We start from the raw sequence: 23,980 nt of genomic DNA, 5'->3' as shown, positions 1-23,980 counted from the left end.
GTGGAAAGGCTGTGAGGGAAAGAGGAAAACAACATACGATGGAGGAACGATTGGTAAAATATTACGGCAAGCTACTATGTAAACTCTTGTTATCTTAAGCATGTGAGATGTATAAAAATAGCATTTGCTCTCATCCCCGCAGATATTGGGGATAAGATGAATATGAAGCGAGAGGTGAGTGTACACTAGAAAAAAAAACTGCCTGGCTCTGATGTGAGCTTGAACACTGATGTCCTTCCTGGTGTCCTTGAAGGAAGGAACACTTGAGGGTTTGTTAAAAGAACAAAAGAAGGCTTTGGTCTGGTCATGCTTTAATGATCTAAGGGAGTCTAACCTACAGCTTGCCCCTTTAGTTTGGTCTTGAATTGGAGGGGAAAATAAGCATTTGATGGACTTAGGAGTTGAACTCATGCAGTGGTGTGGCAGATGGCATGTTTTATTAGCCTGTCGATTCTTGGTTTTGACTAACAGAAGGGGTTTGAAATTAATGAAGTCCTTATGTTTAAATCTTCCGGAAAAGAGGTGTCATAGGACCAAGCACAAAAGCTGTTAGTGCAGAGGACTAGGTATCTGTGCCTGTAGTGGGAAACTTTGGCACATTTAAGGGTTTATATTGGAGTAAATAGAAAATAAAAACGAAAGCCTGTCTCAGCAAGCTGTTGCAAAATTACAACTAATGATGTTAGTTCTTGAATTCCTTGGTGTCCAGGTTTTGTAGCAGCATTAAGTGCTCACAGGTAGTGTGTATGGCAGGGATAAGTATCCTGCAGAAAAGGTTAGCTGTTTGTTCCCAAAATTACCTGCCAGCATCCCTCCTGGCAGAGCCTACTGCTGATGTGTGACCTGTCCCTTGGCCCATAAGTTACTGTTGTAGTTGCTGCTCTGGATGTGTCAATCATGCAAAACTTTAGCTGCCTTTTGGTTAAGACAAGCAAATATGTTTTGCATTTCAGGCCTCTTTTCTTTTCCAGTGTCTCTTTATCTTCTTGTTTGGGTTGTGCTGGCTGCTCGCCTGTATGTTGGCTGAGTCTTTCCTATTTTTTATTGCAATAAATCGGTTGTTTGTTTTTACAGCCAAGTTGCTGATGAAACTGAATATTGTGAGTAGGTAATTATTGTGACTAGGTAATGATCTCTGGCTGCTTTTGAAAACAATATTCTCGGCTGCACCTCAATGTTTATTTTTCTGTAAATGTCTCAACATTTACATTCCTTACAGCAGGAAACCCATTATCCAGTTTTTGAAGCTTACTGCTGGTGACATTTTCCCTTCATTTTTTATTACTAAAACGTGCTGCATCATCATTATGACACAAATTATGAGTGCTCTTGATTGGATGGATAAACTGTGGGCTGTAAAATCACAAACTTTCTGTTTAATCCACTTCAATTGCAAACTGGAATATGTTCTATTTATTTTATTCTATGATTTGCTGGTTTGGTTGGTTTTTCTGTTTTGTTTTTGTTTGTTTGGTTTTTAATAGAACAATTTAGTTCAAGAGTGGGGTGTTAATTCTGGAGGGGAAGAAACATGGAAGGTGTGTCCAGCTCCTCAGTATGGGAAAGACAAGGAGCTAATGCAGAATGTCCAGTGGAGGGCACAAGGATTATGAGGGATCTGGATCATCCCTTGTGATGAGAGATTGCAAGACCTGGACATGATTAGCCTAGAGGAGACTGAGAGGGGATCTCATTAATGCAGATAAACATCTCAAAGGCAGGTGTCCAGAGAATGGTGTTGGACTCTTTCAGTGGTGTCCAGCGACCAAATGAGGAGCAATAGCCACAACTAAAATACAGGAAGTTTCACTTTAGCATGAGGAAGAACTTCTTTATGTTGAAGGTGGCACAGCTCTGGTAGAGGGGATCCAGGGAGGTCAGGGAGTATGTCCGTCTGTGAGACATTTCAAACCCACCTGGAGTTCCTGTGTGACCCTGCCTTGTAAGGAGTTTGGTCTAGGTGATATCCAGAGATCATCTTTATTTTGTGATTCTGTGATCCCCTGGGATAATTTCCAGAGCCACTTGAATTCTTCACACCCTGGAGCTGCTGCAGGAGCACCGTGTAATTGGGGCGGGTACCTACGGGCGTGTGTGTATGCAGCTGGATTAGTTTTCCCTCTCAGTTCCCAGTTTGTACCACTGTTGGGCAGCTTCCCCTCAGGGTTCCCGGTGTGTCTGTACCACTCTAGCCCAGTTTCCCCTCAGGGCTCCCGGTGTGTGTGTACCACTCCAGCCCAGTTTCCCCTGAAGGTTCCCAGGTACCACTCTAGCCCAGTTTCCCCTCAGGGCTCCCGGTGTGCGGTGTGTCTGTACCACTCTAGCCCAGTTTCCCCTCAGGGCTCCCGGTGTGTGTGTACCACTCCAGCCCAGTTTCCCCTGAAGGTTCCGGGTGTACCTGTACCACTCCAGCCCAGTTTCCCCTCAGGGCTCCCAGTGTGTCTCTACCACTCCAGCCCAGTTTCCCCTGAAGGTTCCCAGTGTGTCTCTACCACTCCAGCCCAGTTTCCCCTCAGGGCTCCCAGTGTGTCTCTACCACTCCAGCCCAGTTTCCCCTGAAGGTTCCCAGTGTGTCTCTACCACTCCAGCCCAGTTTCCCCTGAGGGTTCCCGGTGTGTCTGTACCTCTCTAGCCCAGTTTCCTCTGAGGGCTCCCAGTGTGTCTGTACCACTCTAGCCTAATTTCCCCTCAGGGCTCCCAGTGAGTCTCTACCACTCCAGCCCAGTTTCCCCTCAGGGCTCCCGGTGTGCCTGTAGCACTCTAGCCCAGTTTCCCCTGAGGGCTCCCGGTGTGGCTATACCACTCTAGCCCAGGTTCCCCTCAGGGTTCCCGGGGTGTCTGTACCACTCGAGCCGAGGTCCCCCTGAGGGTTCCCGGTATGTCTGTACCCCTCAGGTCCTCCCGCCCTTCCCTGCCGCCCTTCCCGCCGGACCGCCCTCCCCGTCACGTGCCCCGTCACGATGATGGTGGCGGCGGCGCCCGGCGGCGGCGGGTAGAAAATGGCGGATTTCGAGGAGCTGCGGGTGAGGAGGAAGGAGGGAGAGAGGTGGCAGCGGGGGCAAGATATCGGTGCTGGGGGGCCCGCACCATCCCCGGGGTGAGAGGGAGGGAGGGAGGGAAGGAGCGGGCCCGCCCCGACTTGCCGGGGGTCGGCGGGGTCTGCCTGGGGAGACCCTCCCTGTCAATGCCCGTGTCCCCGTCCCCGTCCCCGCCGCGCGGGTTCTGCTGCTGCTGCCGCCGGGGAGGTTTTTCGCTCTCCTCCCGACATTTTAAAAGCCATCTCGGCGCTGCCGAGCGGCCCCAGGGCTCGAACGGCTCCTGCTGGGCCCCGCGCTCCGTGCGGCTGAAGGGAGGGCGGTGAATAACCACCGGGCTGTTGAAAATGCTGATAGTTGTGGAATCTCTGGAAATCCGTGGACCGCTTTCCATCCGGGAAAGCTGTGCTTGCCCAGCGTGAAACCCAGTGCCGCTTTTCAGACCTGTTTTGTCTTCGGTTCATTATCTTTCATATTGTCGTGGTGGGCTGTCTGTAGCAGATTTGTCGGTGGTGGTGTGTGCGTGCGTGTCCTTTCATTTTGTTAAGGTGTGTACACAAAGAGCCGACTGCATAGTTGGTGCTTTTCCTCCTATTTCCTGAACAATCCGCTGTTACTTTTGTGTGGAAGGAGGAGGTTCTCTTTCAGCAGCGTCCACAGCAGCAGAAGTGGAATTCTTCGTGGGAATTCTGCGTGCAGGCCGCTCCCCCCGAGCTGGACTTTGTTACAGGAGGGATAGAAGCTGATTAAATAGCAACCACTGTGAGTTGGGCTTTAGTGGAGAGGAAGAGCTGGTGTTGGTGTGACCAGTGGGAAATGTGCTGCCACTGCCAGAGAATTTCCCATGCTGGGGCTTCTTCCAGCACTAACAGTGGTAGTGGAACTGAGGAGCTCCCTTATGAAAATATAGCGGAAAGAACTGAGTTTCTTTGTCTGAGGACAACCGTGCTCTGTCTCAGTTTTAGGTTTATGAATTGTTGGCTTATTTTTTTCGTGAGCCTTGTGTTGTTGGGGTTTGTTTTTTTTTTTTTTCCCCTTTAAATGTATTTGTGTTTACCCATTTTCTTGCTCCGTGTCTTCACCCATTCTCAGCCCTTGTCCCAAGGTGTCTCAAAGGGTTTGGCTGAAGCCCCAGTGTAAACTTTGTGCCAATGGTGACTCCTCTTTTATCTCTTCCTCTCCAGTCTTGAGGTGGAGTTGTGATCTGTCTCTCCCAAAGTGCTGTAATCGCTTATCTAGATATCCATAAGTATTGATAGTCTCCCTCAGGGTGTTAGGTTCCTGAATACCTTTAAAATCTACAAGAAACTGAGGTGCATAGATAGATGTAATGCAGGAAGTACGGAGGGAACTGAGTTTCAGGCCAACTGCAGGGCTGCTTTTCATCACTCAAGAGGTGCCACTAGTTTAAAAAAAAAATTCTGAAGTCATATATTTTGAGATTCCCATTCATCTTCTTTGTAAACTGGAGTGCTTGTGAGATGAATCTGTTAGCCTGGAGCTTCTATAAATGTTCAGTATCCGTCTGATAATAATTCATGGCCTGTTGTGGGAAAGCTCTAGGTAATTTTTGGAAGAGAATGTAATTGTCTGCCTCACATCTGCAGGGCCGTGGCTGAATTTTTCCTTTTTTCTTTTTGCATTTGAGGATGCATTTGGATGCCTCTGCTTGAATACCACTTACTTGGTTTTGAGGCTTAAATTTTTTTTTCAGACAACCAAATCTTCCTCACCAAAGATGAGAGAGATTATCCCACCCCCAGTAGATTTTGTGAATTGACCTTTAGGTGTGATCTGAAATGGCTGCTTTATAGATTAACCTGCTGAATGTTTTTATGGCAGTATTGTTTGCTGCAGTTTCCTGTAGTATGTCATCTCTGCCTGCTTTATAAAAGGCCACTTGGGCCATTTTGAGAGTGGAATTTATTTTGGTAATTTGTTAAGGATTGTCTGAAGGCAGGAGATCAGAGTTCTCTCTTAAACTCTGTTTCTTGAGGGAAACAAGCAGGCACAGCTTTTTTGTTTTTGTTTTTTTTTTTTTTTTTTTTTTCCTGGGCAAAGGAGCATTTTAGTATTTTTAGGACCATCCCTGGTATCCTCTCAGTCTTCACAGTAAAAGTTCTGTGGAGTTGGGACCCAAGGGTTATAACTAAGAGGCTGTAGTGAAAGAAACCAGACTTCAAGAAACCTGCTGTTACATCAGGCCTTTTGGAAATCTTCAGTTTTGTTAAAGGATTTGCTGCTTTTCAATATATTGGTGGAAATGTCTGGTGTAAGGCTTACCCACCCAGACCATGTGATGAAGCTTTTATTAGCTAGTAGTTTTTATTGATTTCTGTAGATGACTGGTTTCTGGAGTAACAGGGAGTGGCTGAGAAGATGGGGAGAGTGTAACAGTGTCTAGTTATAGTTTGTTTTGAGATACCATTTCCAGAGCTGCTGTTCACAGATGTTTTTTTAAATCTGGCTCCTACCTTTATCCATAATCCCCTCTCCAGAGCAGCCCAGTAAATGATGAAGGAATTACTCAGGCACAGGCGGATGTGGAACAGAATCATCAGTCTGCTGTGGAGGCCAGAGATGACGAGTAGACACATTTTTGAACAAAATTGGCCCAGAAGTGGGGAACTACACCTCCTTCTGAGAGCCATCTGTGAGACAACAATTCCAGCTCCCAACAGATTCTGAACTCTCCAAGATTTAGCTTGAAGCTTGTTGAATCTCAACAAAATACTGCAGATAAGAGGATCAGTTACATATTATTTAGTATTCTTGGGTCCCCTGTGTTTCTGCTGGCGTCCTGACTCTAAAATGGAAACAAAAAATGTGGAGTGCGTGCAGTCTTGAAACAGATCTCTAGTTTAGGTGACATCATTAGTCTCATAGTTCGTGTTTAGTCACGTTTTGAAGTAATTTGTTAGTGTCATCTTTGTGGGGCAAAAAAGGCTCTTTATAGGCAAATGGCTCTGCCTGTGCCAAAACTAATCTGTGACACTTGTGATGAGTTTCACAGCTATTGTGGAAAAAAACTTACTTGGTTGAGAAGAGGTGGAAGCGTGCTAATATATCCTTTCTGGAAGGAGAGGTTGCACAAAATTTACTGGAAAATCATGTTTATTAATGCTGGAAGTAGGTCCCACTTTTACTTTTTGCTCTTGCACACCCAGTACAGAAGGAGCACGATTCAAATAAGAGGAGAAGTGTTGTTCAGATACCATATTCAAATACAGAAGTTGAAGTCTCATTCTTTTATACATTGGATCTCTTGTTCATACCAGACCTGGTGCCTTTCCACTTCACTTGCTTTATTTTTCCAGTCTGGAAGAACAGTGTAAGTGACTGCCTCACATTTACCAGGTGAAGCAGTGTTAAATTGCTAGCAAGAAAATGCTGAGAGCTGTTTTCATATGTCCTCCTCAAGGTCATTGACAAACACTGTTTTATTTTATCTGTGTTAATATAATTTTATTGTCTATGCGGACCAGTTTATATTTTTGATGTAGAAATCCAATTCCGCATCATGATCTAGGTTAAACTTAATATGGTGAACAGAATAGATGTGAGAAGTTGCTGTTGGTGCTGTCATGATCCTTAGAGTGCAGTTAAATTGAGTGTATTAAATAACATAAATGCTGATAAAATACTCCTAATAACCTATGATAATGTGCTGTTCCCTTGTATCTGCACGAAATTCCTGTGTGCTCCATAGGTTCACAGTTGCTATTTTAGATCATTGAGGTTTATTGAGACACCTTAAAAGTTTGTTTATGTAAAATCATTAACAATTAACTGATTGTGCTGAGATGCAGTGCTGGGGAGAGGAAGGAGATAATGAGTTTTTGGGTACTCTAGAAAAGAAGCTGCAATGAAATGGCCAAGTTTTGTTTCGAATGTCTTAAATATTTGTGTTTGTTTAACTTAGGATTTTTGCTGTTATTAAGTGCATGCAACCTTGGAGCTAATTCCTAATTAAGGAGCCAGACTAGAGTCTGTGCAGAGGAAAACCTCCATAATACTGAGGATCTGGTGGTTATGATTTGCACTGGCTGTGGTTTTCTTTAGAGCTGCTTTTGCTGTCCTGTACTACTGACACAGATTTCAATTATGGCATCTCCATTTTTCCCTGTGACTTGCATTTCTTTGTCTGTGGTTACATCAGTTTGAGAAAACACTTCCACTCAGCAGAGAGGTCTTCAACCATCCCAGGACACAAGTTGTTTTTCCTTGCTATCATTGCCCATTCCTAGCCTGCTGGAAGTCGTCATGGATGCAAATCTGCTGCAAAAGATGTCACAAATGTACCGCTTTGCTGAATGTCCATGAAAGGGCTTAAAGTCAGGAGTGAGGATTTGTGGAACCTGTCCTTGGCGTGTCCCTTCTGTACAGAGCGTTCAGACACTTGGGGATTATCTGGAATCCAGTGGGGCTGAAGCAGAGCTCTTAGGGGCAAGCTGACCAGTACTTGTGAGTGGGCTGGATTGCTTCTGCAGTGCGAGTGTCCAGTTGGCCACTCGAGCAGGACTGGCCTTAAAGCCACAGTTGTTGCTGCTTATTGTAGGGCATATATCAAAAATTAAAGAGGCATTTTCAGCTACTTTGCACTGAAATATGTATATAAATATAAATATATATATATATGTGGAGAGAGATGTAGAGTAACTGTTAATATTGCAGGGCCACACAGCTCTTGTTTGGAGAGATGTTTGATCCCTTACTTTGCTTTGAAACACGCCTGCCCCTTAATTTCAGAGGTATGTCAGCATTTCCTGGGCTCCTTAACATCATCCTCCCAGGGAAATTAATGCCATTCCAGATACACCTACGTCTTAATGCTTTAGAACAGTGTTTCTGCTGGTGAATCATGGTTGCTAAAGTTTAACAGTAAGAAACAGAAAAACCTATGAAACTTCTCATAAACTTCAAGTATGAATTTCAGGGGAAAAATATTTCTGGAATATAAAAGTGCTTGAATTATCCAGTCTGATTTCCTTAGAGTTCTGTCGAGCTACTTTGTGTTCATGGAGTAATGTTAAAACTAAAATGGCTTTGGTTTTGTGTTAAAAAAGCTTTTTTTTTTATTGTGCTGTGCAGCTGTAAAGAACTTTTCTTAAGAGAAAATGTCATCTACATGACACAACTTGAATGTCTAATCGTAATTGAGTGATGCGAAAAGCATATTAATAACAAGGCTGCAGTCTTCTGCAATATGCTGGAAAACCAAAAGAAAGTAATTTGATAAGGGTTTGTTGGAAGCAGTGACTGCCTTGCACCATGATTATAAATGTTCTCAGACATATGTCCTCATAAAAGTTTAGTGATGATAATGAATGTCCACTCTGTATTTGTAAACAGAGTAGGAAGATAAGTTCAGAATCATAGGTTTGGTTTGGATGGGACCTTAAAGCTTCACCCCCATGGGCAGGGACACCTTCCACTTGGTTGCTCCAAGTCCTGTCCAGCCTGGCCTTGGGCACTGCCAGGGATCCAGGGGCAGCCACAGCTGCTCTGGGCACCCTGTGCCAGCCCCTGCCCACCCTCCCAGCCAGCAATTCCTGCCCAAGATCCCAAAATCTGTCCCTGCCCTCTGGCAGTGGGAAGCCATTCCCTGTGTCCTGCACCTCCATCCACTGTCTGGAGTCCCTCTCCAGCTCTCCCAGAGCCCCTTTAGGCAGGTGTGTTTTCATATACATGTTTGTTGTTGTCTTAAAGGGAAAGCAGATACAGGTTTAGAGGGAAAGTGTTGAAAAAGCTGCTGTTCAGATACTCCTGTAAACATTGCTTTTTGCAAGTCTTCTTTCTAAAGCCTGTGTAACATTTTTACATTGGTGGACAAAACAGTGTATATGTTTTATATTTGCAAGCATTTTTAATGTGGGTGTTAATTTAAAATTTTGACGACTATGGTATTGAAGCCAGGCTATGTCTTCTAGTAAAATGAAATCTGTCTTGTAACAAAGTGCTAGTTTGTGAAATTTTTTTGCATGAAATGTTAGCTGTGTTGAGGCGCGACTGACTGCACATTTCACCTTGATTAACTTGCAGGAATGCACAGAAGGCAGCAGGCAGGCTAGTAGACAGTATTTTGCAATACATGCTGTTTCCATAATCTCTGTGTAAAGGATTATTTTACTCATTTGCATTGTGATTATGAAATCCAGCATCATGCTTACTGCCTGCATCTGAAATAAAGGAGCTGGCGTTGCTATCAAGCTTATGCAGTTATCTACAGAAGCATGCAACGTGAAGTTTTCTGTAAATTCATGAATACTAGTATTATCTTTTAACACAGTTTCTCTTTTATGTCATAACTATAAAGCTGTTATAGTATTTCAGTCCATTTTTTATGAATGTTGGAACACTTTCTTTTCATCACTGTGTTTGACTGAGTGCAAGGAAAAGTAGGAGGGGAATGCCAGGTGGGAACTAACATTCTCCATCTTGTATTGTTTTGTGGTTGAGGGAATTTGCTGGGATGAAATTAAGGTGACGTTTGCTGTTGGCCTCTTCAGAAGTTTGGGTGAGCCACTCAGTGGCTCATATGACTTTTTGCTGGCTGCTGTATCCTTGGTGCATTTATAGACAAGGTGCTGGGGGAATACCTGTGTGAAGGCTGCTGTGTTACCTCTGCTCAGAGCAGCTTCTTGATAGAAGAGTCAGTGGATCAAAATGGACTGTCTGGAAATGTTGAAAATCAGGGGCTAAAACGCAATAGCCCTGTCTCATCAATGGGGAGGAAAGGGTGTGCCAGATGAGGTTTCTGCCGTAGTGTTTTAGATGGTCATTTTGATTTGCATAAATAATGTGAAGGCAGGTCCTGGCTACTTACTCCTGCTGTGTTTTAAAGGCACAAGAAATAAGCATTTACTTGACTTGGGACAGCACGTGCCCATACTTGGGTTGGTGTGTGCCCAGGTGGACAAGATGCCCACGGTGACACAGCCCCAGGGCAGGGCCCGTCCCTGTGCTGGCCCTGCTGAGGCACCTCCAGGGCTGGGACAGCTCTGGGCCCTCAGGACAAGAGAGACACTGAGGGGCTGGAGCGTGTCCAGGGCAGGGAACGGGGCTGGGAAGGGGCTGGAGCCCCAGGAGGGGCTGAGGGAGCTGGGGGAAGCTGAACTCTGCTCTCGGGTAACGAGGGATGGGACAAGATGAAATGGCCTCAAGTTATTCTAGGGGAGGTCTAGATTTGATAATGGGAAAAATTTCTTGACCGAGGCTGTTGTCCCACCCTACACCAGTTGCCCAGGACAGTGGAGAAGTCCCCATCCTTGGAAATACTTAAAAGCAATGTGAATGTGACATTTAGGGAGACGGGTTAGTGGTGGCCTTGGCAGTGCTGGAGCAGTGGGTGGTCTTCATGATCTTGGAGGTCTTTTCCAACCTAAATGATTATGTGATTTTAAGTTCAGTTTTCATCTGATACAATTCACTGGTCTTACTGCCAAAATAATTTTCACAATATTAAAAAGAGAATAGGGAACAAGCCAGGGACACAGGGAGGATTGTGACTTTATTGGTGACTGTCTCAATGTTTGGTCAAAATTTGTGTTAAAACTTCAGCTGAGATCAGATGTGTGTCAGAACATGAGTGTTAACTCTGTGTAGTAAGGACCTGGAAGGTAAAGTCAAAAGTTTTGAGTTGTCTCTTTTGAAATCAATGCCCAAAGCTTTAATACGAGTCCAGATGCACTTCTGAACTGTTTTTAAAAATACATACGATCCCAGATGTCCGCTATTTCATACCTTCTGTTAGCACCTTCGTCTCCAGTCCTTGAGTCTGGAGTTGTCATAATTAAGAAATAAAATAAGGAAGTGCTTAAAATGTGTTGGAAGACAGGTGATAATACTGATTTACTTGATTTTTTTTTGTTTGGTATTTTGTTCCACAAAGTGAGACAGATTCTTTGTGGTACAGCTTGTGCTTGTGCTGTGAATTTAAGATTTTGTTGTTACTATTGTTTGAGTGTGGAAACAAATCTTTCATGGGCAAACTCAACCTGCATCCTGGACGCTTTGTTTCTTTATTTTAAACTAACTGTACTTTTGTGTTCTGTGAAGGTGTGGGCAGCACCCATAACCAAGTAACAAGTTGTCAGATTAGATGATGAAAGATGCCGCACCATACTCCTTGAAAAGGCCTCCTTGGGGTGCTATTGGCTCACCTGTGCTTTTTTCTCTTTCCTTCCTAGAATATGGTATCAAGTTTTCGTGTTTCTGAACTGCAAGTGCTGCTGGGGTTTGCTGGACGTAATAAAAGTGGGCGCAAACATGACCTCCTGATGAGGGCACTGCACTTACTGAAGAGCGGCTGCAGCCCAGCAGTTCAGATCAAAATCCGAGAGCTCTATAGGCGTCGGTACCCAAGGACGATTGAGGGACTGTCGGATTTGTCGGCTATAAAACCTGCGGCGTTCAACTTGGACAGCAGCTCCTCTCCAGTCGAGCCTGACTTGGCTGTCGCGGGCATTCACCCACTCCCTTCCACTTCAGTCACGCCTCAGTCTCCATCCTCGCCTGTCAGTTCCGTGCTCCTCCAAGACACTAAGCCCCACTTTGAGATGCAGCAGCCATCCCCTCCGATTCCGCCTGTTCATCCTGATGTTCAGCTGAAAAGCTTACCTTTCTACGATGTGCTCGACGTGCTCATTAAACCCACGAGTCTAGGTAAGTGTTTAATACCTCTGCAGCTTGCCTAATTCATTAAATAAGCTTTGCTTCTGACAATACTGAGTCCAGACTTCAGTGGGTTTTTGCTGCTGAGGCAAATGGAAACTCCTTTCCTTTTATATCTTTACCTTTTCCTTATAATTTTTCCCAACCACACTTCAGAAAATAGTTTCCTATTATAAAAGTAGTATGATTAAAGACTTCTCTCTTTTGAATATTAAAGAGAAGAGTAGGGTTATTCAGTTGGAAGGTACCTACTATGATCATCCAACTGTCTGACCAAAAGTTAGAGAATAATATTTAAGGGCATTGTCCAAATCCCTCTTAAACACTGACAGCTGACAGCATTGACTGCTTTTTCCTTGAGCCTTGTTCTGGTGTTCGGCCGCCCTCTTGGTAACAAAATGTTTCCTAATACATAGTCTGAGCCTCCACCTTTTGGCTGAAAGATTTGGACCTGAAGTTTCTGCTTAGTGCAAATGAGGAAGAGTTTTGTCAGGAGTAAAAGAAAACGGATTTCTGGGTCAGTAATTTACAAGTTGCAACAGGGTAAAGAGAACAAGTTCATTGGTTTGCTACTTTACCTTTATCTCACTCACAGCAATTCTGCAGGCTCTGAGATCTGGCAGTGAAATAGAGTTTGTGCTGCAGTGTTCAGTGTTGTGCTCAGAGTAGTGAAGTTTCTCAGCCTGAAAGTTGTTGCAATACCGTAGGCTGTAATATGGAGTGCACATTGTCTTACAAATGACCTGAAATCAGATTTCTCTTCCTCAAGTGCCTCAGTCTTGGACATTTTGAATTATTTGGAGCTACATGTTCTGTCTTGAAATTCCATCTAGCTTACCTTACTTGGCAAAAAATGTTCCCTAACTATTTAGTAACATGTTTATAAAATAGTTTGCATCCTCTTAAACAATTTTGTTTCTTAACTGATCAGAAAGCTTTTTAGGCTGTGACTTGTAACTCAGTGAGGGATGAACTGATTATCTGCCATCCTCCAGTACCTAAAGCAGAAAACTTTACCAGCAAACAGTAACTGCAGTGCCTGTTGTCACTTCTCCTTCTGCATAGTGACACTCATTTTTTTGTGCATTTGAAAGTTAAGTATTTAAATAACAGCTAAGTCAGAGAGCTAGGAGTATAGTCCACCTCACTGTTTCATTGAGAAGGGATGAATGTGGTATTCCTTTGCACTAATATGAGAGCACAAGTGTAAGTGTGGGGTTTAGTTTTAACCCACACCAAATTAAATAACAAAATACTTCCACTGTCTTTTTTACATGTGTTCAAGTACTATTCTTAAATATCAAATGTGCTCTGTGGTGTGTGTCTGCACACATGCACACTGTATCTGTTTGGAATTGCTTGAGGAGCTTGGTGCGTGTTTGCTCCACCTGGGTTCCATTTCATGTTTGCCTCCTTTTCATGTGGTTTTTTTCTGGGTATGGAAACAATCTCCCCTGAACGTCACAGTGCACAAGACAGTCCAACTCTTCTAAATTTGCTTGGTTTAGTTGTGCTGTTTTTGCATTTGTCCTCCCTACTGCTTATTTTAAATTGGACATGCCTAATCTGCTTTTATTTCAGGTAAAAATTTTTAACACCCCTTCAATTTTAAAGGAAGTAGGAAAGTGACATGTGCCTACTGTGGACTTTAAATATGAAAATATTGCCAGTTCCCATCACTGACAGACAAGTTGTATTCTGGTGTGAACATCGTATTTCTTTATTTTTTGTCAGATGCTACTACAGGGTAACTCCAGACATGAAGTCTGGTTGGTTTCTCTGCTTGAGGGGTTGTGGTCCCTCCCTTCCTCCCCAAAGGTCTCTTTACCTGTAGCTGTTTGTGAATTTCTCAGCTGTACATTAATAACTTCTGATGCACATGTTCTTGCTGTGGTACCTTACAGTACCACAGAAATTGTTGCAATTTCTGTGGTATTCCTTTTGTCAGGTATCCAATTAAATATTTTATTGTGTATTTGTTTGAACCTTCCTCCTTTGGGAGAAAGGATTGTAACACAGTTTGCCAAGCTGCTTTAGTACTGAAGTGTAATGTGATATTAAACCATCTGAATTTAGTTTAATGAAAGATTTGTTCCATTGCTTTTTTTGTTAACAGTTACATGCAGTTCAACCACCATTCGAGTGACTTAATGTGTTGTTCCAGGTGTAAACTGCAGATCCTGTTTTAGTCAACGGCTTTAATCACCATGGTTCAACCTCTTTTGTGTCTTTTTTTCTTCTTCTAGTACAGAGCAGTATTCAGAGGTTCCAGGAGAAGTTTTTTATCTTTGCTTTAACACCTCAGCAGGTCAGAGAAATCTGTATATCCAGGTAAGAAGTAAGAGTGTGGTATAGTGTAGGTAAATTTCTGCAAAATTTCAGGAGAAAGCGTGAGGTTTTGGCACCATATGCATCACTTACTCTGCAGATGCAGAGTGATAATCCTCACTGAAGTTACTCTTGAGTTTATGTCTGTTCTGTTTCCTTCAGGAACAACTGTGCACAGAATTTGTGCACATTTTGTGAAAATCATACCTTGTTAAAGAATTAACAATTACTCGGTTTCAAATAATTGTCACTGTTTAGAGAGGTTGGAAGCTTCCCTACCTTCCTTCTGGCTGCAGGAATGGAAGCCTGCTTTTCTGGTTTTTCCCAGGGTTAATGTTGAAAACTATGAAAATTCATGGGTGCCTTTTCAACCCTGGCAGCATCCTACTTTATTTTTGCTATGATCTCTTGATGGAGGATGCTGATCCTGAAGTCCTGTGTAACTTGGGAGTATTTAAACAGAAATGTCAGTTGTAATGTGTTCATAGCTCAATAAAACAAAAAGAAGAGCAAAGTTTAGTGATGCTGGGGCAGGTGTGTCAGTTGTTTCTCTGTATGGCTGCCATATGAGTCCTGCTAAATGGGTACTTCTCTTTTTCTTTCTCTTTGTCGCAGGGACTTTTTGCCTGGAGGCAGGAGAGATTACACGGTCCAAGTTCAACTAAGGTACGTTTTGTGCAGTGTTCTCTGAAAACTTAATTGGCTGATGGATGTTCATGGGGACACTTGAAAATGATGCTTTCTCTTTCTATGGATACAGGCTATGCCTAGCAGAGACAAGCTGCCCTCAAGAGGATAATTATCCTAATAGTTTGTGCATTAAAGTAAATGGGAAGCTGTTCCCATTACCGGTAAGTATGTACTGTATGTATTTGTAGCTTCTTGGTGACTTGTGGAGTGCGTGTGTGTTTTTCTGTAGTGTTAGCTTGCCAGAACAGTCAAGCTGTTTGTTACCACTCAGATTTTTCTAATGTAGGCATGGAGTTTGTGCATTTGCTGTGGGAGATAGCCATAACTGCTGTTAATCATATTACAGCCACTGCACAGACTAAATGTGATTAAGCCCCCTACAGCAAACCTTGTCTTTTGCTGTTAACGTACCTAAATAATTCAAAAACAATCTGGTGTCTGCATGGAGAATCCTCACAGGTGCTCAGACTGAATTTATTTGAGGGTGCTAGGCCTTGCTGTGTGGGCTGCCTGTATTTGTGAGAGGCTTGAGTTCCTTCTTGTTCTGAGAGAATGGCATCAGCCTCTTGTGTGCCACTTGTGCACTGCTCTGCATCTGTCTAGTTAGAGCACAGTTTGTTGTGGGGATGAAGAACAGATGCATTTTAGGGTTCCTGGCACATGGCTGATAGTGTAACACAACAATGTTGGCAGTCACACTTCAGGAGTGTCTGATGTTGCAAAAATTAGTCCACAGTCACAGGGTCATCGGGAGGCTTGGGTATGGACAGAAAGGGAAAAGTTCTCTCATTCTCAAAATATCTCTGGAATGGGTTTCTCTCTTTTTTCTTTCAGTAGAACAGAGAGAAACTCTTGCACAAACCATTCAGAAATACTTCTTGAGGCTATAAAGTGTGGTAAAAGTCATGGAACAGAGGGTTTTTCCAGTAGTGGGTTTGGAAAGATACCGTGTAGAGAGGGGTGTGAAACCTCTTTTTCAGATTGTTTTTAACGAGTCTTGGTGTGTTAGATGTATTGTCCTGTACCCTCCCTCCTCCCATATGCAACTGTGACTGCTTTTTTTTTAGTTTTGCCTCTACTCAGCTTAAATGAGACTCCTTAGATTCTCTTCCTCCTTCTTCAGTCTTCAGGTTATAAAAGGTTTCTTTGTCACGTTTTCTGGTCAGTGTTGTCTGCAAGTGCTGGTTACATTCTGTGTGATAACTTTGAGGGTTTTGTCTTCAGATTGTCTTTCAGCAACCAAAAAAAAGAATTTGGTTTGATGTTATCTTTTAGGCATCAGTGTCAGCTGATTCTCAGTCTTATTAATGTAGGTTACACCCTGCTGTGCTCTCCATTTTGTGCATAGGGTGTCACGGTTGTAGCAGAAACTACTACTAATCTTGGATTATTACTTAGCTTATCTAGGTTCTTCCTGCACATGTTAAGATGATTTTTTAATCTGTTCAGCTGAACCTTAGGTGGGAAATGAATAAATCACTATTGCCTTGGCAACTTCCCCTCCTCATTCACTGAGAGCTGAATGACAAATAGAGTCTCAGTCTGAGCGCTTCTGCAGACTATTTTTTTGTTCATTTGGTCTGTCTCTGCATCATCGTGCACTTGCTGTCTGTTGCAGGAAGTGTAAGGTAACTTCTTTGCCTCAAAGCCCACCGTTTGCCATTGCAGTAGTGTTAGTTAGTTAACCTCTGATGCCAGCTTTTTTTGCCTGCTTGCACAGTGCATAAGTGAACTTGTGTCTTTGCCTGGTAGGGCAGTTCCCACCTCTGCAGAGAAATTAATTATTCTGTAAATTACTCTTGGCCTGTAAATTATTCCTGGTCATCTCCTCGCTTGCAATCCTTACCAGAAGCTTCAGAGCAATGCTGCCTTTGTGCCAGCACTGCATGGGATTGTGTTTATGTTAACATCGTGTTTCCTTGTATCCTGCATCTGTGTCACTGGGAAAAGCCAGATAAATGAGCAGTTATGCTTTCTTCTGATTAATTTCCTTTCTGTAGCAGATAATACCTGCCTTGAGTAGTGTGGTTCTTTGAAGAACCATGGAAGACTTCAAGGCCCCAATAATACTGGCAGTTTCTTGCCACTAGAGTTGGCAGCCTGCCTAAACAGTGCCAGGCCATGTTGCCATGTTGATTGGAAGGCAAGCAGAATGCTCCTAAAAGGACAGGATGGTAAGGTTCCAAATTGTTGTAGGAGTATGAGAGTGAATTTTTTCTCAAGAATAAGCTCTGTGGAAGAAAACACTAAAAGCTTCACTGAAACAAAGCATGTGCACTGCAGAGTCTGTCTCTGGGGAAAAAAAAAAAAGGGAAATGTCAGAGAACTTGCATTCACTCTCTTCTGAAATCATTCTGTGTTTTAAATGTGAAATTGTCGCCAGTTCCCATATGTCTGCTGCCTCTGTGTTCTGGAATAAAGCCCTCATGGCATACTCGGCTAGTTAGTAGAAGAGGCTATATATATATATATATTTTTTTTTTTTTAAATTATTTTTAATTGTTTTTATTCCCAGACTTAGCATCTTTCAAAGTAACTCCTTTACTAAGCACTAGGTTGTGAATGTGCGTGTATTTCTCTGGTTAAAGAAATTCTTATTTTTTCCCTCAGCATATCCTTGCTGGGTGAGTTTTTAGTTTAAAACAACGCTGTCTGGAAGTGCATGAGCAAGAGGCTGAGCTGCATCTTGCTGGCATCCTTCAGGTGCAGGATGAGTTTGAGATGAGTGGCTGCAGGCTGGCTGCGAGCTCAGAGCAGGGATTCTCAGGGTGGCTGTGTCAGACTGGCTTGTTGTCATCGTGACAGATGCAGGGTGAGAGGAGTAAGCTGCAGGCTTACTGTGTGACGAGGGCGCTGGAACTGGATGATCTTTAAGGTCACTTCCAGCCCAAACTACTCTGATTCCATGATCTCTTAAATACAGCTGGTACTCCGTGTGCAGTCCTTCTTCAGGGGCCTTGGCAGAGGACAGGTGACACCTGTTGCTAATGGGACCGGTAGCTAACGAGGCAAAGTAGTCACTGAGGGGATGTGGAGCTCTTGGAACAAGGTGTAATTGTTTCTTAATCAGTGAAGTGTTTTCAGTGTGTGAAACGCTGAGTTAAGTCTTTATTATTTGCTCCGTTTGTCACTAAAGCTATGACCTTGTAATGTTTCACTCTGTTCCAGTAGGGCGTGGAAAGAGGACAGAACATCCACATGACCTTTTACTCTTCCTGTGAACTTACCTGGACCCAAACTGTGTTCTCTTTCACCTTTCCAGTGCTTCTGTAAAAGCCTTTTAAAACAACAAATGCCTTACAACTGTGTTTGTCTCCTGTGATCTACTCCTGCATGTCTCCTGTGAAAGTCTGATATTTCTCAGAATAAATGCTGGCTTTGCTCTCCAGTCTAGAGAGCCTCTAAGTTTGCCTGCTTCTCATAGATCCGTTTAAAACTAACAAGTATATGTCAGCAGTTTCAGAGTACACTGGGGAGACTGGGTAACACATCCATTGTCCTTTTTTCCACAGGGATATGCTCCACCACCAAAAAATGGAATTGAACAGAAGCGACCTGGGCGTCCCTTGAATATCACTTCTCTAGTTAGGCTGTCATCAGCAGTCCCAAACCAGATTTCCATCTCTTGGGCTTCTGAAATTGGAAAGGTAACCTGCATGTTCTGTAGCATGTGGGAAGTCATCTAAATCATCTCTTTGAGCATTCTTGCTCCCCTGCTGCCTGATGTGGCTGGCAAGTGTTTTTTGTTAGATGGCTGAACTTGCTGTCAGTACCAGGAAACAAAGTTTGCCCTAGAACTGTGGTAGTTTTCAGTAACACATGTGGGATTTACATACAGATGGAAAGATTTTCTTGCAGGGTTCACATTCAAAAGTCTGCTTTTAGAGTTTGCCTGAAATGCATGTCAAAATTAACAAACTCTTTTTGTGGTGTGAATAGTAAATCACCCTGTAGATTTATTAAGGAAAGAAAAAGAGAGTACAGGGAATTTTTTACTTCATCCTAGGTTTAAATGACTGTTGCAGCACCCTTTCAGCTGTTGTTAAGTCAAGAACTATTTATTCCGTATCTGTGACTGTGTTAATTCTGAATGCAGTTATCAAAGTAGTTTTTTCTATGAGGTTTTATACAAAATCAAATCCGCTGCACTAAAAATACCACAAATTTCAAAGAGACTCCAGTATAAGCTTTTATATTAAAATTTTAAAAAGAAATTGGATTAAAAGGTAATGTTCAAAAAATAAATGAAGGGCAGTGCTGACATCAAAGGATGATTTTCTGGAACAGGGCTGGAGACAAAGATCTGAGCCATTGCTTCCCAGTCAAAGGACAGAATCTTAAAATGGCTCCAGTCCTGTGTGTGGTCTTGGCCTCTCATGCTGAGGCCTGCTAGCTTTCCTCCCTGTATTGCCAAAACATACTCTGATGGAAGCAGATGACTCGGAATGCTTGGACATCCTCCCCTTGGTCTGAGAGGTGAAGCGGGTTCTGCAGTTTAGGGCTGGGGCCCAAGTTTGCTGCTTTTCACCTCAAAGTGAGACCCTGGGGAAAAGCTTGGGGTGTCACATAAGGGCTTGTGGGCGTGGACTGGGCTGATACTGGAGGGCTGCTGAGCCAAGGGGGCATAGACCCCTCAGTGCTGGGCAGACTCAAGCCTCTAGAATCCTCTCTGTAATGCAGAAGTTGGCTATTCTTTAAGGGAAAAAAACCCAAAAATCTGGGTTTCTTAGTGGTTTCATGTGGAATTAGAATGCTTTATCTGCTGCTCTAGGTAAGAGCTGGTTTTCCTATGGGTGGTAAAGGAGGAGCAGGGCTGTAGGATTTGTTTGAAGTTCCTGTGCAGTACCCAGGCAGTGCAGGAGCCATGGGAAGATGGCTGCCAGGCAGTGGAAATAAGAGGTCATGGGTTGTTCCTGTTACACAGATGAAACCATTATTATCCTGCAGCACTGGGGCTTGCAGACTTTTCATTTGTGACCTAGAAGTGGGAGTGAACAGCGAACAAAAGAAGCTGACAAGTGGTGTGAGTTAGGGAGGAGTGGAGAATGCTGGGGAACAGAGCCAGGCTCAGGAGAATGGACATGGTGTAAGAAGGCTGGGCTTAGAAGTACAGAACAAGCTAAAGAAAAGGTACAGAGAAACTGGGGCAGCTCTGTACCATCTGAAGCTGTTGTTTATACCATAAACACCATTTATCTTTTGTCACGTGATTCTTTGAGCTCCCCACTGACACTGGAAAAAAGGGGAAGATGAAGGAGACAAAAAGTAAGAAATTCTTAAAAGATTATGTGTATGAAATATGTCACATATGATCTTTCCAGGAGAAGAGCTCAGATTGTCTCTTGGTTGTGAGATTTCCTTTTAGTTCAGTTATAAGCAGGATAATTAGACCTGATTGTCCAGAGAATTCTGGCAGAATGTTGGACCTCCACAGAATTGAAGTTGTCTGTCAATGCTCGTAATTATTATTGATTAAGCAAAAAGTCAAATTTTTGTTTTTACTGTATGCTACAACTAGTGTAAATAGTCATCTGTTGTCATAGTGGGTGTATTATATGAAATCAACGTTTAATCTTTAATCCTTGTTTTTGCAGAATTACTCCATGTCGGTGTATCTGGTTCGCCAGCTCACCTCAGCTATGCTTTTGCAGAGGTTAAAAATGAAAGGTATCAGAAATCCGGATCATTCCAGAGCACTAAGTAAGTAATTAACTTCCCTGTCTGTACTTTTGGAGGGTGGTTAGTGGCTCTTTAAAACTAGAATTGGTAATACCGGAGAGATTTGCTGTATTTTGAGAATAAAGTCCGTGCCCATGGTTTCACAGGTTCCCTTGGCTGTTGGTGAGGCCTCACACTCTTTTCCAGTGGGGGTTTTTAGGGAGCATACCCAGAGATCCCATCTGAAATGTGGTTATGGGAATGCCACAAGCACCCCTTACTGTGCTGGGCTGTGAAGTGCAGCTAGATGCCCTGAGTTCTCTTCACCTGTACCTCACTCATAATGCTTTATTTATCTGTTGACACGTTGGATTGAATTTGCTCTGTATGGTTTTCCTGCATCTGCAGTCAAACAACATCAGATGTTGGTGCAGTTTGGCAGTTGCTTATAAGAAGTGAAACTGTTGTTGTTTATGAACTAGTTTCCTAGATTAATATTTTTAGATAGCTGAAAAAAGTGCATGTACTGCTGAATCAAGGTTAGCATTCAAAATAATGACCTCTATGTATAACTTCTTTATTTTAATAGTTAAAGAAAAACTAACTGCAGATCCTGATAGTGAGATTGCCACAACCAGTCTGCGGGTCTCTCTGATGTGTCCTGTAAGTATGGTTGGAAATTTCCAGATGACATTCATATTTTCATCTGTAGTGCAGAATTGGGCTGCTTTTCAAAGGCCTTGCTTTAGGAACCTCACTGGTTTTGTATTTTATGAGCAAGCTAAGATAAAATGGTGGGGAGAAGCAGCAGTAACCCAGCTGTGGTTTAGGACTGGATGCCTCAGCTGCGATGCAGCGTCAAGCTGCTGCTTGTGTGCAGTGAGGCCTGGAGAAGGATTAATCTCCTGTATTGATGTGCTGAGGCTAATCAGGCAGGCTGACAGAATAATTAAAGGATGGAATGATAATTAAAACTCTTATCGCCTCATCTTGGTGGCTTTGCCTGTACTGCAGATACAGAAGCAAACAAAAAAAATAGGTGATCACCTTATAACAAGGTAATGCTGCCTTGAGGGTTCTCTTCCCAGGAAGAAATTGGTCATTCTGAGTGTAACAAGTACCTGGAGCTCAGGAAAACACCTGAAATACTGGGTTAAAAGAAAATTATAGAAGTGGGTACTGCAGTTGATTGTTTGATAAAAATGAAATCCTGCAAATAATGTTGTTTCAGGTCCATTAGAAGTGTTTCTGACTGTTCTCAGTGTGGTGAGGCCTTGGAGCAGGGCTTAATTTTTCCTTTAGGAGCACTGTGTGGGTGCTGTGATGGGGTGGATTTACTTACAGCACCGTTAGCCCCAGGCACTTCTGTAGTGAGCAGGAAGAGTTGTTTCACCAAGTGCCTCTGGATTCATTGTTAACCACTCAGGCCTGTTTCTCTGTCTTCTGCTCTGACACCCTTTAAATGCATCTCCTGCAGCTGGGAAAAATGAGACTGACAATCCCATGCCGGGCTGTGACTTGCACACACCTGCAATGTTTTGATGCTGCTCTTTATCTTCAAATGAATGAAAAGAAGCCTACCTGGATCTGCCCTGTCTGTGACAAAAAGGCAGCTTACGAGAGCCTAATACTAGATGGGTAAGAGACTGGCTTTGCAGATTACACAATTACTTAAAATGTTTCATTATGTACTGAGTAGCTGCTTTTGTGACTTGAAGTTTAGCCATTTCATCCTATTTTTTGTCAAAATACTTTAGACTGGAGGAACCATTAGACTCCGTTAGTTTCCCTTCCCATAATGACCAATGTAAGTTTATCTCCTAATTGCACCATCAAACTCCTGAGTCTCAGTGTATTTCCTCTGGAGAAACATAAATGCAACATAAAAGGACAGGTCTTCCTTTTACATGACTATCTTTAAAAGGTGTAAACTTCAAAATGTAGCTTTTAACTTGTAACTTGTAACTGTAATTGTCTAACTTGGTTCAAGAGGTGATGGATTCTGCTTGAGTATGGAAATCTGTGCATTGCAGTAGTGTGGGAGTGAATTATGGATGGGTTGGAATAATCTTATTTTCTGATATCTGCAAAGGCTATAATTACAGGCTTTCACGTAAAAAGGAACTGGGGAGAGAGGAGACACAGTGGGTAGAAGGTGATCATAATTATCTTTTTATCCGTGTCTCCTTTTCACTTAGAATAAAAATGCCACTTAGAATCAAAAGTGAAACTTTATTTTTTCAGCCTCTTTATGGAAATCCTTAATGAATGTTCTGATGTGGATGAGATCAAATTCCAGGAAGATGGCTCCTGGTGCCCCATGAGGCCAAAGAAGGAAGCTGTGAAAGTGTCAAGTCCACAGTGCACCAAAATAGAAAGTATGTACATCTGGGTACTGGTTGCAAACCAGCACAAAATCTTGGAGACTTAGTTGTAGTTTGGATAATGCGTGTGGATGTTGGTGTTTGTTTTGTAGAGGGCTTACTACTACTAGCCTTCTTGTAATTTAAGCTAGAAAAGAAAGGGTTGTATCTCTAAGAGTGCATTTTTGGGCTTGGTCTTTGCTCTTTATAACAGCAGTTAAGAAAATGAAAGGTTGCTTTTGTTTTACATCCTTAAAATTATAAGTGAAAACAAAAGTTTGTTCTTCAATAGTCTCAATGTGTCACAGAAGAGTCATAGAGCAGGTACTAGGGCAAAATATTGTGTGTAATGGCCAGGAGGTTGATCTAGTACACAGGATCTGGGTTCCTGGTTCTCTTGCAAATAGAAACTGCTGATATCACCAGCTTTTGGAGAACAATGATGTTTTATTTTCTTTTTCAGGTTCCAGTGTTGTTAGCAAACCATGTTCCGTGACAGTGGCCAGTGAGGTAAACAAGAAGAAGGTTGATGTTATCGACTTGACAGTGGAAAGCTCTTCTGATGAAGAAGAAGATCCTCCAGCCAAAAGGAAGTGCATATTTATGTCTGAAATACACGGGAGCCCAACCAAAGGGTTTGTCAATTTTAAAGTTAGTTGTTATTCTGTAATGTCTCAGCTAAACTGATCTGTAGAGAAATGTACTTGGAATCCAGCTCTGCACTTGCAGAGGATAATCCTAGGCCTCTCCTGTAGAAGGTTTTATTGATGCAGTAACTTTGTACAGGCAAAACACTATTAAATAGATTTTCACTTCACAAAAGAGCTTTTTTTTTGCACTGACTGTTGCTGTGTTTGCAGGGACATTTCTCCATAGAAAAGGAATCTGACTAAGCTAGTGGGCAGTGTTCTCCTGGAAAGTAGATTATGCCAAGTGGAGGAACTTCAAGAATTCTTGCTGAGTTAGTGTCATCTTAAAGGCTTTTCTCTTGCTGTCTGCTGTATCCTCTATCTAATCTGCTCTGGTGCCCAGGGAACGAGACTGTGTTATGTGTTTCATCCATCCTGTCAGTCTTGGAAGGGAGCCACTTTGCTGTTTTGAATCAAGATGGGATTTTCCTCCATCTCTCTGTTAAATTCTGGAATGTCTTGGATGCTGTTGTTGGCTGTGGTCATCAGTCAGTCCTGCGCCTTGATTAGCACAACCAGTGACTTCCCAAGTCCTCTGGCAACT

The 23,980-nt window shown here is 42.9% G+C and overlaps 1 protein-coding gene across 6 annotated transcripts in view; it reads left to right on the top strand.

The window, feature by feature from the left end:
* Nucleotides 1-2,928: 2,928 nt before the first annotated feature.
* The window catches only part of PIAS2 (protein inhibitor of activated STAT 2), a 26,856-nt gene continuing 5,804 nt past the window's right edge, over nt 2,929-23,980 (top strand). For 5 of the 6 annotated variants that reach the window (XR_005954833.1, XR_005954834.1, XR_005954835.1 and 2 more), the window contains exons 1-11: nt 2,957-3,023; nt 11,225-11,699; nt 13,955-14,039; nt 14,652-14,702; nt 14,797-14,887; nt 18,239-18,373; nt 20,321-20,426; nt 20,974-21,047; nt 21,862-22,022; nt 22,629-22,762; nt 23,211-23,382. Coding sequence is in view for 3 of the 6 variants with exons in the window: in XM_041464124.1 (XP_041320058.1) it covers nt 3,000-3,023; nt 11,225-11,699; nt 13,955-14,039; nt 14,652-14,702; nt 14,797-14,887; nt 18,239-18,373; nt 20,321-20,426; nt 20,974-21,047; nt 21,862-22,022; nt 22,629-22,762; nt 23,211-23,382 (1,508 nt within the window). In the remaining 3 variants the exon portion in view is untranslated. Of the gene's footprint in view, nt 3,024-11,224; nt 11,700-13,954; nt 14,040-14,651; nt 14,703-14,796; nt 14,888-18,238; nt 18,374-20,320; nt 20,427-20,973; nt 21,048-21,861; nt 22,023-22,628; nt 22,763-23,210; nt 23,383-23,980 lie in introns of all 6 variants that reach the window. The other variant, XM_041464122.1, reaches the window with a different exon arrangement.

This window comes from Pyrgilauda ruficollis, unplaced genomic scaffold, assembly GCF_017590135.1.
Source record: "Pyrgilauda ruficollis isolate IOZ18807 unplaced genomic scaffold, ASM1759013v1 scaffold170, whole genome shotgun sequence".
NCBI classification, from domain to species: Eukaryota; Metazoa; Chordata; class Aves; order Passeriformes; family Passeridae; genus Pyrgilauda; species Pyrgilauda ruficollis.
Note: the sequence above shows the minus strand (reverse complement) of the source record. Positions and strands in the feature narration are given on the sequence as shown.